At 40.5% G+C, this 15,233-nt stretch overlaps 1 protein-coding gene across 3 annotated transcripts in view; it reads right to left on the bottom strand.

Moving 5' to 3' along the window:
* The window catches only part of GPAT4 (glycerol-3-phosphate acyltransferase 4), a 34,057-nt gene that overhangs the window by 11,221 nt on the left and 7,603 nt on the right, over positions 1-15,233 (bottom strand). For 2 of the 3 annotated variants that reach the window (XM_077152573.1, XM_077152574.1), the window contains exons 2-5: positions 10,769-11,774; positions 4,688-4,757; positions 4,228-4,528; positions 3,426-3,500 (exon numbers count right to left, since the gene is read on the bottom strand). In XM_077152573.1, coding sequence (XP_077008688.1) covers positions 3,426-3,500; positions 4,228-4,528; positions 4,688-4,757; positions 10,769-10,933 — 611 coding nt within the window. In that variant the 5' untranslated portion in view covers positions 10,934-11,774. The remainder of the gene's footprint in view (positions 1-3,425; positions 3,501-4,227; positions 4,529-4,687; positions 4,758-10,768; positions 11,775-15,233) is intronic. The other variant, XM_077152575.1, reaches the window with a different exon arrangement.

The following is a 15,233-nucleotide window of genomic DNA, read 5'->3' as shown; positions in this document are numbered from 1 at the left end:
TGCCTCAGTGTTGACAGCTGCTGACTGATCAGGTGGTGGCTGCTGAAGGTTGGGGTGGCTGTGATAATTTCTTCAAATAAGACAATGAAGTCTGCCACATTTACAGAATTCTCCTTTCATGAACTATTTCTCTGTAGCATGTGATGGTGTTTCATAGCATTATACCCACAGTAGGGGTTCTGCCAAAACAGAAGTCTCTCAAATACTGCTGCTGTTTTGTTAACTAAGTTTATGTAACATTCTAAGTTTTTTGTTGCCATTTCAACAGTGTTCACAGCATCTTCATCAGGAATAGATTCCATTCTCAAGAAACCAATTTCTTCATGCGCCCATAAGATGCAATTTCTCATCCATTAATCATAAGATTTCAGCAATTCTGTTATATCTTCAAGCTCCATTTCTAATTCTCTTGCTATTTCCACATCTGTAGTTATTTCCCCCACTGAAGTCTCGAACCCCTGAAACTCATCCATAAGAGTTGGAATCAGTTTCTTCCCAACTCCTGTAAATGTTGGTATTTTGACTTCCTCCCATGAATGACGAATGTTCTTTTTTTTCGCATGGGCAGGCACCAGAAATGGAACCCGGGTCTCGAGCACGGCAGGTGAGAACTCTGCCTGCTGAGCCACCGTGGCCTATCCCACAAATGTTCTCAATGGCATCAAGAATGGTGAATCATTTCTAGAAAGTTCTCAATAGACTTTGCACAGATCTATCAGAGAATCATTATCTATAGCAGCTAAAGCCTTATTAAATGTATTTCTTAAATAATAAGACTTGAAAGTCAAAATTACTCCTTGATCCATGGTCTGCAGAATGGATGTTGTGTTAGGCTTGAAAACATATTCATCTCATTGAACATTTCCATCAGAGTCCTCAGGTGACTACGTACACTGCCAAAGAGCAGTAATAATTTAAAAGGAATCTTTTTTTTGAACAGTAGATTTCAAAAGTGGGCTTAAAAATTTCAGTGTACCATGGTATAAGTAGATGGGCTATCATCAGGCTTGGTTTATTTCGTTTAGAGAGCATAGGCAGAGTAGATTTAGCATAGGATTTTCAGAATGGTAAATGAGCACTGGCTTCAATTTAAAGTCATCAGCTCCATTAGCTCCTGATGAGAGAATGACCCTGTCCATTGAAGCTTCAAAGCCAGGCACTGACTTCTCTCTACCTGGTAAAGTCCTAGATGTCATCTCCTTCTAACAGAAAGATGGCTATTTCATCTACACTGCAAATTAGTTGTTTGGTGTAGCCACTGTGTTAATTTGCTAAAACTGCTGGAATGTAATATAAGAGAAACGGAGCAATTTTTAAAAAGAAAATTAAGTTGCAAGTTTACAGTTCTAAGGCTGTAAATGTCCAAATTAAGGCACCAACAGGAGGTTACCTTCACTCAAGAAACTCTAATGCTGTCCACAACACTTCTGTCAGCTGGGGAGGCAGCTGGCCGGCATCTCTGTCTTCTGGACACCTCTGTCAGCTGGGAAGGTACACTGTGACCTAACCTTCTCTCCCAGCTTATTGCTTCATAGGGCTTTCCCAGGGGCAGCTTCCTTCATCTCCAAAAGTCTTTGGCTGCAAGCACTCTAAATCTTTTTCCAGAATGGTTCCTTCTCGAAGACCTCTAGTAAGCAATCCCACCTTGAATGGGTGGAGACACTTGTCCATGGAAACCACCTAATCAAAAGGTACCCCCCATAATTGGGTGGTTCACATCTCCATGGAAAGATCCCACCCAACAATACTGAATTAGGAATAAAGAACATGGCTTTTCTAGGGTACACAATAGTTTCAAACCAGCACAGCCACCTTCATCAATTATTTTAGCTAGATCTTCTGAATAACTTGTTGTAGCTTCTGCATCAGCACTTGCTGCTTCACCTTACGCTTTATGTTATGGACTGGGCTTCTTTTCTTAGACCTAATGAACCAACCTTTGCTAGCTTCAAATTTTTCTTCTGCAGCTTCCTCACCTCTCTCAGCCTTCACAGAACTGAAAAAAGTTAGGGCCTTGCACTGGATTAAACTTTGGTTTAATGGAGTATTGTGGCTGGTTTGGGCTTTTATCCAGACCACTCAAACTTTGTCCATATTAGCAATAAAGCTGCTTTGCTTTCTTATCAGTTTGTTTACTCGGGTAGCACTTTTAATTTCCTTTAAGAACTTTTCCTTTGCATTCACAACTTGGCTGTCTGGCTCATGAGGCCTAGCCTTCAGCCTATGGTGGCTTTCAGCATACCTTCCTCACCAAGTTTAATCACTCCTGGTTTTTGATTTAGTGAGAGACGTGCAACTCCTCTTTTCACCTGAACACTGAGAGGCCACTGCAGGGTTATTAACTGGCCTTATTTCAATATTGTTGTGTCTCAGGGAATAGGGAGGCCTCAGGAGGGGGAGAGAGACAAGGGAACAGCCAGTCGGTGGAACTGTCAGAACACATGCAAATGTACTGATTAAGTTCACCATCCTACATGGGTGCGGTTCAAGGTGCCTCTAAACAACTGCAATAGAAACATCAATGACCACAGATACAGAGCCCCATAACTGACACAGTAATAATGCAAACATCTGGAATACTGCAAGAATTACCAAATGTGACAAATACACCAAGTGAGCATGTACTGTTGGAAAAAAACAGACTTGCTTGATTCAGTTGTCACGAAACTTCAATTTGTAAAAAATGCAGTATTTGTGAAGCTCAATAAAGTAGAGCAATAAAACGAGGTATGCCTGTACTGCCTATAGTCCTTTATGACTCAAAGTACTTTTTTATAAATATTAGTGTGCATATAACAAAACCCTGAAATATATTAGCATATATGAGGAAACAGAAATGATGAGAACTGCTTCAATTCACCTAAATTAGTGGATTTAGAATTCATAACTCTAGAATTTCTAGGTGGGTGGGCCAGGATCCACCCTGGATTCCGTTCCTCTCCAGTCAATAACTAGAAGCAAAGCAAAGACCAGGAAGTCAAATCTCCTCACCAGCCACGGCAGAAGAGAGATCTGTTAGCCCTAGAACTTCCCGGAAGATTTTTCTTCAAAAAATATCCACCTATATTTCTCACCTGTTTTCTAAAACCTTAACCTCTTCCCAATTTCTCAACATAACAGGCTGCCCAAAACTAAATAAAATACTGTAAAATCTCAAGATGAGCCCTGGATTCTACAATTTTGTGGGTTCTCCTGTTGTCTTTTAAAATGGGAAGAATGTGAGGTTGGAAAGGAAAAAGAACAAATTACAAATAAAGACTGGCAAAAAAGTTAAGTAGACTATTGCTGGTATTATTGTTTCCACTGGGCTATTCTACCCATCTAAGATCTCCTGCACTCGGTGGTCTGACCTGCAGGATCTGAACCATGAGCCCCAACGGTACTGGCTTCAAACCTTTAGACACAGACGCGAGGGCTCTACTCACCTCCCATTTGGCAAGTATCCCACCATGGTTGTGCCCACCACCAGAAGGCTAATTCCCGTGAAAGCAAGAGCTATCCTGTAATAAGGAGACAAGTTAAAGATAGCAAACAAATCTTTGTACCAAGCATAGAACTGAACATGTGAAAATGAAAATGGCAACCAAAAAAACTACCCCAAAGTTCTGACCACCTGGGGCCTAGACAAGAGTTGCACTAGAAATGAGAGCAGGCCCATCCCAACCAGAGAGCATTTAATTCCACACTGACGGCACTGTGGACGGGGCTCTCAGCTGACACCATCTCCTCAGGCATCAGGCCAGCCATAATGGCGGAAAATCCTAAAATTGTCTGTTCTGTCCTCAGGCACCTGCTGTCTTTCCCTTCCCCTTTGGCTTTCAACCCTGGCAGACACAGCTTCTCTGTGAAGCAACAGGAGGTACAGCCTGAAGGTACCAGTACCTGGCAAGACACACTCAGAATAGCACATGGTATAGAAAAACTGAGAGATCAATATTGCTTCTGTATTACGGAGACAAGCTGCAGAAAAGAACTCAGGGAAGAGTGGCCAGAAAGTACATGACGTTCCTTGTCCCTCTGTTTAGTTCAATTAGACAAGTGATTTGTCTTTTAAAAACTCAGCTATTTCTGTCTGACATGTGGAGAATCCCAGGACCTTTAAAGGACAATCTCCAGTGTACCCTTCCAAGAGGCAGATGGACAGCCCAGGGAGAGAGAGTTAGATTATGCATCAGGCCCAGGCAGCAGCAGCTCAAGTCTCTTGTCCCCATCAGGCTCTGTCCTCACCTGAGTGGCAGAAGGAAGCAATATCGAATCAGCACTCCTAACCCCCACAAGATAGTGAGACGAAGGCTGATATATTGGAAGTTATAATTGGTTCTGCTCAGCAGATTCCAGGACTCCAACTCCTCTGCTGAAAATCTTTTTGTCACCTCATCATCCATAATGGTCTCCATTCCCTTCCGGCAAAAGTAGAAAATGTCAGAGAGCTCAAACTCTGGAGTATTATCCAGAGCCTTACTACTCCCACTCCGACGAATTTCTTTAATTTCTTCTTCTAGTGAAGTGGGATCTTTTGCAATGATTCCTGAAAAAGAGAACATTTCTGTCAAGCAGAATGTTGGGAAAATATGCTAAAAATACAAATCTACATTTTATAAAGCAAAGAGTGTGGCTTTTAGAAGCATCTGGGACACATCTGAAAGAGGCCTTGCAGGAAGAGAATCAGGCCCAGACCCAGTCATACCATTGGTATAGGGCTTGTAGAGCTGATGGTTCTTCTCCTTGGCTCCTCTCTCCATTCTCAAGGTAGCCCACTGGAAAAGAAAGAAGGTGACAGGCAAGACTAAGACTGAGATCCTTTTTCATTAAGAGCCTCCATTTCCATTCTGCGAATATCTTGATTCTAGTCACCTAAGGTCAGACTGTAGCCCAGAGAGCACACATTCTAAAGGAAATTCAAATCCCCTCCTCTCAGATAAGGGCCCTTTTCTGATAAGTAGGACAGTTAATAGTCACCTATAGTAAAGAACTGAAACTCAAAAAATTCAGGTGTGTTTCTCAGGCCTAGCTTCAGTGCCTAAAACTCTTGTCTTCAGGTTACTTAAGGAACTCACTAGCAAAGTACACAGACCTCACAAATTCCTTCTTTACTGCCAAAGAATTGCATACAAATAGTAAATTCAAATGTCCTTTGGGCAACTGCCTACCACCTAAAGCTGCCAACATTCCACGTTATTTCAAGAAAATGATGATTTAGTTTACAAGTACAAAAAAGATTTAAATAGTGTATATGTCTAGACTGTCCATTCTGGGTGCATTTGAGCTACCAAGGTCTCCAGTCAGTCTCAGGGGACTTAGGAAGCAGTGTTTTTACTGCCCTTAAACCAGTACTTTACTTACCAGCTCTGAAACTTTACCTAAGTTACCTGACTGAATCTCCATTTTCTGGGGATGTGGTGGTACATTTCTGTTGGTTATTCATTGTATTAAATACTACAATTTAGTAATTAATCATATGATCAAGGTAAAACAGGCTTAGCAGTCTAACCTCAGTAAAAAGTTCTCTCTTCTTTTCAGGGAGTATCCACTGCATTCTCCCATTAGCTAACTAGAGATACCCAAAGACCAAAGCCTTAAAAAAAAATCAGGCTTATGTCATCCATCACCTTCTATTTCCCATGCAGACTCCATCCTTGAATAATTCTCTCATCGCTCCCTGCTGCAGTGTGATCTCTACAATACTGAGGTCAGATCCACGTCTCTATTCTTGACTTGGATTCCTGACCTCTCAAAAGTGCCAACCTCGCCTTCTAGTTACCTGCTAGACAACTCCATATGCAAGTCCAAGTACTCCACAGCACTCTGCCTGAATTAAAGGCACAGTACACACCTCCTCCCAGGCCCAATTTACTCCCACTCCTCTTGCCTTCCTCCTGTATCACTTCTAATCTTGGCTGTATTGACTATCCTTCTAGTCACCCAAACTTCCAGGCTTTCTATTATCAAGTCCTATCAATGCTCCCTGTGAAATGGTGTTCTCTGCCACTACCTTCATTCCCTTCCTTCTTCTCTTGCATATACTAGTGGAACAGCTATTTAACTGCTTCCCTCTTTCCTCCCTGCAAACCATCCTACACATGCTGCCACCTATCATTTCACTTACGTGCTCAAAACCTTCCCTGGTTTCCCAATTCCTAAACAAATGTTCAGGTTGATAATCTTCATTCCTTCCAGGCTCCCTATGATTTTTTCTGCCTCTTTTTTTGGGGGGTAGGGGGGTAGGGCGCTGTGCATGGTCTGGGAATCGAACCTGGTCTTCCACATGGAAGGCAAACATTCTACCACTGAACCACCGTCCCTTTGATTTTTGCTCTACTGAACTACATGCTGTCCCTAAACCAGTACTGCACTTTTTTCATGGTTATTCACTGCACTTCTAGAAAGCTCTATTTTCCCCCATTAAGATCCAGTTCAAACGTCAAATCTTACATGAAATGTCACCCACCCAATTCCTGCATTTATCTTTGTCTGTGTATTTTAACTGGCATCACATTCTGAATTAGTTATGTATGCATATATTTGTGTTTCCTACTAAACTACAAATACCTGAGGGTAGGAACCAGAACTCATATTTGCATTCCAACAGTCTGTAAAAGTGCCATCACTTAGTAGGCAGTCAATAATGGCTAAACTTAACTTATCAGCTCTCAGTATTTTTTTTTATCAAGGTCTCCATATGAAAAGATACACCTAAGCTGACAAATCTTGAAAGAACTACTTATTAACTCTCCTACACAATTCATTCTCCTCTCCTTTAGTTAGCCCTTTAACCTGCTAAAGGTTAAGTTAAAATGACCCTTCTCACAAAGGTAGGGAGGACATACACGGTTAACATTACCTGTTTCACTACAACTATGTGAAGTTGGAATGATTATTCAAATTCTATAGACTGAGATTCGAAGTCAGATAACTTACAGCTTCAGAGCTGTTAACTAAAGTGTTGGTATTCAAACTAAGAAGTGTCTGACTCAAAAACTCATGCTCATGCCACCACAATCCCATACCTCTACAGTCTCAACTTCTTCACAACCATCCCAGGTTTTTATCATTCTCCACAAATCCCACTTTGGAGTTTAATATCTATCAGATTACGACTGTCCCATCTTCTCTAATTTCACACTAGGCAAGAACTCTCAGGTCATTCATTTTCATCTTTCTCCTTCATATATGCTTTCTTACCTCAGTTTCTCTACATCATTCCCAACTCAGTTACAAATCCATTCCGAAAGTTCTACTCCAAGTAACACTATCATACTATACAGAGAGTAAATGTGAAGCAAAAACATTAAGAGAACTAGCTTAAAGACTGTAAATAACATGCTGCTTTCTGCAAAGATCTCCAGTGACCCAGCCCTAAGAGGATCTGCTCTGTGAGTTATAATGTAAAAGACACTGATCCACCCATATTCTCCCTGTACTCCCCCTTGGCAGATATAAAAATATTTTCTCCTGGTTCCTTTATATGAAAGGAGAAACTCATCATGGGAAACTAGCTGTTAAGTCAGGGCTTAACTCGGGACTACCAAAAACTGAATGTGTACTGAATGAACATCCATTTCAATGATCCTTATGAAGATTATCAAAATGTGAAAATGTCTGAGCAAGTGTTAAAAGAGAAAGTAGACACAATATTATATATCTATGCTATTAACGTCATCATAAAATGTGGATGCAAAATGCCCAAACGACTGAAAGATAATACACAAACAAATGTAAAGGAGCTATGAGCTATAGGTTCATGAACGAATGTTAAAATTCTCTATTATTTTTCTGGTTGTCTATTGTTATGTAGCATACCACCCCACAACTCAGAGGCTTAAAACACCACCATTTATTTTGCTCATAAATCTTCAAATTGCACAGGGTTTGGTGTTAGTTGGTTGGCTCAAAGGCTGGGAGCTGGAATCTCCTGCAGGCACGCTCACTTACTCATCAATGGTTTGTCAGTTAGAGCCTTTGCTGGGGTTGTCAGCTGGCACACCTACATAACAACGTACAACATGGCAGCCGGGTTCCAGGGACAAGCATCTCAGGAGATAAAGAGCCTCACAGAAGCTATTTTGCCTTTGGTAACTTAATCTCAGATGTTACACAGTGATACTTCTACCACATTCTAATTGTTAGAAGGGAATCACTAAGACTGGTAGGTCCACATTCAAAAGGAAGGGAATCGGATTTTACTTTTTGATGGCAAACAGCAGAATCATTGTGGGGAGTAGGGGGATATTTTAGAAGATAAAATCAAAATTTCTGGGGGAGATTTTTTATCTTCAAAATAAGTACTTCTAAAATGTTTCCTTTTCAGCTCTAATATATATAAATAAATATGCCATCCAAATTTTGCAAGAGGAAAAGATGTGAAGAGGCTATAAAAAAGGCAAAATAAAACTCTCTCATCTATTAAAAAAATGTATACAAAAACAACTAAAATATAGTTGTATTTTAGATGGATACATGAATATACAGATACTTACTCTTCTAGATCTGAAATCAGTTTGGCCAAATCCAGCTTATACGTAATTTTACCACTGTTAAAAATAGCATTCAATTCTTACTGCCCATTACTATCAACTCTGAGTTATAGAAGAGGTGAGAAAGGACTGACACCCTTCCCAAACCACCCTCTGCCCTTGTGGGTATACACCAGTCTTCTCTAGTCTACCCTTTAATCTAAATTAAGTTATAACTATCCATGAAGCTCAACAGGACAGAATCCACAGGGTACCCAGAACATGCATCTAGGAAAGAGGTACCAATCTAGTTCTTGAAATCCTAAATCTTGAAATTTCACAAATGCATGGGTGTGTGTGAGTGAGACTTCCACCACCACTTCTAAATCACTATGCTCCAATCCAGTGAAGATGGATTCTGAGGCTCAAGATTATCTGCTCCATGGATTGGTCCAAGAGACTATATTTAATGAATTTTCCATAGTGTAGTTATAATCTACATTAAAAGTCACAAGAAAATACATTTTTAAAACGTAGCCACATCCAGGAAAGAGGAGAAGAAATGACCAGCTGACCTAGACCAAACTGCTAATACACCAAAACATGAGCAAATAAAATGGTTGCCTGAGTAAAAAAAAAATGTAGCCACAATAATGACTTATTTGACTATGAGCTCTATATTTATTTTGGGGCTATACTGCCAAAATGGAGTAGGGAAAAGATACGGATTCTAGGCTTTCTGTCCCACCTAAAGTGCTCAAAAAATGTAACTACTACAGAAGACCCCTAAGCTGAGAAATCTTATTTTTATGTTTTAAAAGTAATCTCCATAGGCCCATGAATTAATCACTTGCTTATGATCTTTAATGAAAGCTAAATATCATTCACTACTGTCTTCTCCTAAGTTCATCAGGTATTCAACTCGATCACTACTGTCTTCTCCTAAGTTCATCAGGTATTCAACTCGATTCTATCCTGGCAGGTTTCTCACAGGGGCAAAAGCATACAGGTATGGTACAAGGTCCACAGATCCTGTGCTCTGCTAAAGATATTCTTGGACTCAAATATAGGAAAATTACATTTGATTCATTAAAGTATTTACTATACATTAGTAAGGTAGGTAGTCCAAAGACCAGATCAGCATGTCTCAAATGTTATGGTGCACACAAATCGATCACCTGAATCTTGCTAAATAGCAGATTCTAATTTAGTAGGTCAGGAGTGGGCCTGAGATCTGCATTTCTAACACATTTCTAAGTGATACTGATGCTGCTGGTCTCCAGATTGTACTCCGACTAGTGAGAAACCATAAGCTGTGCTTAAAAATCATATTCTTATAGGAATATTAAATACCAAAAGATAAAACCCAAGATTCAATAATATAAAAATATTTCCCAATGTAACACTTCATACAGCTCATTTAACCTGAATCTCTATTTCTTCACTAATAAAATGTAGTTATTTACCCTCCTCATCACAGAATTATGAGGAACAAAAGGAAAATAAGTGAGATTATTCTAGATATTATATGAACAAACAGTACTGTATTTTTTCACTATTATGAGCATGTTTCTTGAATTATACATAGACTCAGTCAGAAAAGAATCCCTGAAGATTTGGTAGCTACTAAATATCATCTTTCTTTAGAAACAGAATGCAAATAAATCACCAAATCTTTGGATAACTATTAAAAGTCTTGTGGCATGTCAACTTCCAGGAAACATCAGTTTTCAACCATTTCCTTTACACTGTGAGTTCTGTCCAGTGATATAATTAGGTAAGTTTTGATAAACGTTAGGAAATTTACAATCCTCTCCTCTAAAAGAAAATAACACAATTCAACATTTCCCTTTTTTAATTAATTTTGTTTGAAATGGAAGAACCTATTTAAAATAAATGGTTGAAAGAGAGGACGGTCTTTCCATACTTATTAGTGAGGACCTATGTCAGCAGCAGCGTTGTGCTTCAATATCTCTTATATAAGATGATATACAGAGCCTGGAAGTGATTTTTTTTTTTTTTTTAATTCTAAGCCCCACTGTTTGACACAAACAGGCAAGGCGAGAAATCATGGAACAGGGCCCCTTACTCAGCACAAATCACACAAGTACCTTAGTTCAATAAGAAAGTTAATAAAGGCTTTCACAAGTACACATTTAGTTGTTCTTTTTACTTGGAATGCTACTCCCCATTCTCCCAACTTTTTCCACAACCAATAAAGAGATAACAATGAGCCGGATAAGAACAATTTGTTTTTCTAACAGCACTTCTTCATAGAGGACTGTGAAAAAATCATTTGTAGCAGCACAACTCACCGCAAAGATTTTTAACAAAGTTTTCATGTAGAGCTTTCGGATACCAAAGGAGACTCCAAAAATGGCCGGGACTATGATGAAAACGAGCAGCAGGGTAAAAAGGACAGTCAGGGAGATGCCCAGAAGGTTGACAATCAGGCTATCAAAAGGCAGCAACAGGAACATGGTGGAGTGCAGGCAAGGCCAGGGCCTCTCTCCCAGGATCAAAGCACAGCTCTCAAATGGTCCTCTCGGACAGCAGCGGCCTGGGAAAGGAATACAGTCCCCAGAGTATAACAAACTCCATTCCAAAGTTCACATCATCTGACTGCCTGAACAGAGAAGGTTGGGAGCCGAAAGACAGCAGAAGAGGGCTACAGCAGGCCACCTGAAAATGCCCGACTCCCCGCAACAGAGGGCCGCTGGAGATGAGACGGGATAAGTCTTCAGTAAAAGCATCCGAGCCCGGCTGCGCTTCTGCGAAAGGGAGCAGTGAGGGAGGGTTCTCTGCTCTGCTATCCTTACACTGCTTCCAGAGGCTTTACTTTCTTTCCTGCTCAATAGCATTTAGCAGATAAATCTGTCTGGCACATCTGTCACTGCCAGAAGTACCAAGAAGAGTTCAACGTGGTGCCAGAAAAACCCTGATAATTCCTGTAGAGGAGGATGGCTGCTGGCACTTCACACAGAAGACTACTGAACTTGAATATGTGGAAATTAAATAATTATTTTACTTAAAATTCCTTCATAAGCTGAAAACCGTGTTCACTGTAGAGCATTCATATCTGGCCCCACTCTTCCTCTACAGAGGCTCCTGGCGCTTTCTGCTTCCAGGACCCTCCTACCTGGAGAGCTACAGTCTTTGCCAGTAGGACACAGATGCTGGCACAGAACGTCTCATGCTGCCTGTAGTGAGTGTAATTCCAGACGCGCTTGGCATTGGTTTCCTCAGGATATTCTTCTCTGAAGGCCCCTCCTCAGCAGTGACCTGGGTTCTTGGCAAGAAGTTGCTCACATGCTGCCAAAGCTGGGGGTGGAAACAGAAACACAGTCAGGCAGACAAATCATGAGCAACGTCAATATGCTTTGGAGGGAGAGGAGAAGTCTGTTTTAGGGTAAACCTAAAGTCACTTCCAGCTTCTCAAGTTATCAAGGTCAAAGAGATTTTGCAGATCAACAGGTGACAGATACAGATGGGGGGGAGGAAAACACACAGATGCTTCATACAATTTTTAACTCCAATGATATGATCTATAGCATGCAAACATTTTGAATAGAAAATATGTTTATAGGACACATTCAAAAGCCCCTCAGTCACCCAGAATTCTCCTCCACAAATGCAACCACATTAGCAGCTTCATATTCTTCCAGAGATATTCAATGCTTACAAAGGCGATCATAATTTGTCTTTTCTCTGCCCCACTCCCACAACAACGATTAGAAGAATGTACCACACCAGCGCATACAGAGCTCCGTCATTCACTTTCTTGAGGTGCTTTTTTTTCAACTGTATGTATGTATGTATCATAACTGGGTTAACTAGTCTAAGGTCGACATCGACGTTTCCACTTTTTTTGTTGTTATAAGCAATGCTGCAATGAAAACTACGTGTATATATGACTTAGCACACAAAACGTACATGCAAGCATATTTTCAGGATACATTTCGAGAAATGGAATTGCACAGGAAAAGGAAATAAACATTTTTAATTTTGCAAGACATTGCCACAATTTCTACATACAGATTGACACCTCCAGCCGCTCTTCCCACCATGGCCACTAATTTTTAATTCTATTACTTCAAATATCTTATAAAAGTGTTCCGGTTTTATATTACTCATTCCAAACTACAGGTTACCAGTGCAAGTCCTGAACTTGGGTGCATCCTATCAAGTCTCTCTGGTAAAGATGTTCTGGCTCCACACCAATCACCACCCGACTCTGTTCCAATACATTCAGAAGTTCAAGAAAGTGAACTTCTTAAATCTTAAATTTTGTTTAATGCCTTAACAGAATCATAGATAGCCCTTTCACATGCTATCTCATGGGGTTATCCTATAATCTCTCAACCCATAATATTTCCATTTTACAAATTAGGCAGCTGAGAGAGGCAGACACTGATCCAGTTCTGAGTCCTAACACAGCGCTGCTCCCAATGCATTGCTAAATACCTATGACTAAATGTGCAACAAGGACATGGTATTTCAGGAGCACCGAATCACAAACACTAATTCTTATTGCTGTTCCTCTATTTCTTCCATTTTCCTCCACTTTTACATTATTATTATTACTATCATAAAAGTTAACATTTATTTAATGCTTACAATTTGTTGGCAGGCAACGGGGTCAGTACTTTACATAGACGGTCTTCACTTAATTCTCACAACAACTCTATGGTGGAGTTATCACCATCACCATTTACAAATGAAGAAACTGGGCTTAGAGGGCTAAGTAAGTTACCCAGGCTAACTGGTAGGCAGTAAGAGCTGGTAAGCGGCAGAGCAGGGATATGACCAAGTGTATCCGACTCAGAACCTGTGCTCTTCAACCACTATCCCTTCTATCTCATAAACTACCTTGAGATAAATCAATTCTTTAAGGCCAGACCTGTTCTATGGAACTTGTGATGAGAGAGAGAAAAAATAAAAAAACAAGCCAAATCTTGATTCACGTATCAGACTCTGGTGTTCTCAGAACCCAAGGTACAGACCTGCTCCTTCCTTTTTATAAAATGGCCAAAGTGATTGTACATGCCAGATTTCTAAATACATTCCAAGAGAAGTTCAGGAAATTGAGAATCAATTTAATCTACTGTCTGAGTCACTGTATTCCTCACCTTTGTCTATTCCTAGCCTAATCTGAGGGTCTCACCTCTGTTCCACTCCTCAATCCTGTCCCCCTGCCCCCGTGGCCAGCATTCCCATAGGAGAGAGCTGTTGTCACACTGGCCAAGGTTACCTCGAGTTTCACAGACCAAAGGTGATTGATATTAATATGACTTTGCCTCCCACCTTCATGCCAGAGTTCAGAGCTCTCTTTTTTTGGATAACAATCCACTGAAAATTCCCATGGTCATTTAGGGTTCTTGCCCCCCAAACATTAAATACATTTAGCAATAAACTCATTTCTTCACCTAGTTCAGAGATTGGTAGCCCACGGGCCAAATCTACTTATAGCTTGTTTCTAAGGCCAAGCTAAGAATGGTTTTTACATCTTTAAAGAGAGGAGGTGGGGGTGGGAAGAGAAGGAGGGGTGGGGAGAGGAGACAGAGATTATGGCCTGTAGAGTTTAAATTTTTACTAGCTGGCTCTTTACAGAGAAAGTTTGCTGACCGTGACCTAGTTGATCTTTTCTCCCCTCGGAGGTAGTGAACTTTCTTATTTATGGGTGGTAGGCTCCAGAACAGAAAAAAGCAAACTAGTCAAACAAGTTATCTGGCCAACACTAAACAATTCCTCATAAATTCTCAGAAACAGGGAGAAACAGCAACCAAACTATGGTGATCAAACAGGCTCCCAGGCATCTCGCTGGATTGCTAAAGCAGTCACCTAAGTCAGAGGTAACTGGTATCTTAAGGTCTTCATAGATTTTGATCTCTGGAAATATCAGAAAAATATGCCATCAAAACTCAATCTTGGGCGGTATGATGGTGGCTCAGCGGCCGAATTGTTACCTGCCATGCCAGAGACCCGGGTTAGATTCTGGTGCCTGCCCATGTTAAAAAGAAACAACCTCAATCTTGTGTTTCTGGCTGCATTACAAACCACAATTTCTAAGTAAACTGCTCCTTTAAGAAAGGCTATCGTTTTGCCTCAGAAAAACACAAGCATGGCCTCTTAAACCAGATGTGGGAAGTTATCAACTCAAAGGAATCCTCTTAAATTTCCACACCCTGATTTCAAGCAAACTCAGATAATCACTTGGACCACAGCTCCTCTAGCAGTCACGTTTTCCCAGAGAAAAATGTAAGAAGCAGCTAGTGCTGAGCCTCCTTCAGGGAAGATGGTCTCATCCTAGGAAGGCAACAGTGCCTGCTGCCAAGCTAAACTCAACCAACTGACTGGTAAATCTGGACCTTTAGGCACCCAAATAACCAGTTTCCAGGCTCCTCAGTTCTAGAAGTTATTAGTTCATTCATCCAGCAAGTACTTATCGGGCATATACCACCGCACCAGACGTTATGCTAGATATTAGATATTTAGCAGTGAACAAATATGCATAGACAAATATTAAGCAACTAAGCATAGACACAAATCATTAATTCCAAACTTCAACGATTGTTAACAAAACAGAGAGCAGCATGCTGGAAGAGAAAAGAACAGGGAATTTAATTTAAATCAGGCCACGCAAATCAATTCTGACTCAATCACAAGTATTTGGCAGACTATTATGACTCTTAAATGCAGAAGCAAATACTGTATTTTTGCTCTCTGTGATACATCCTAATTCAAGGCACCAGGATTGTTAGAATATGTTCAGAGATGTCA

This window comes from Tamandua tetradactyla, chromosome 3 (assembly GCF_023851605.1).
Source record: "Tamandua tetradactyla isolate mTamTet1 chromosome 3, mTamTet1.pri, whole genome shotgun sequence".
Classification (NCBI taxonomy): Eukaryota; Metazoa; Chordata; class Mammalia; order Pilosa; family Myrmecophagidae; genus Tamandua; species Tamandua tetradactyla.
This window is presented reverse-complemented; position numbering and strand designations above follow the sequence as displayed.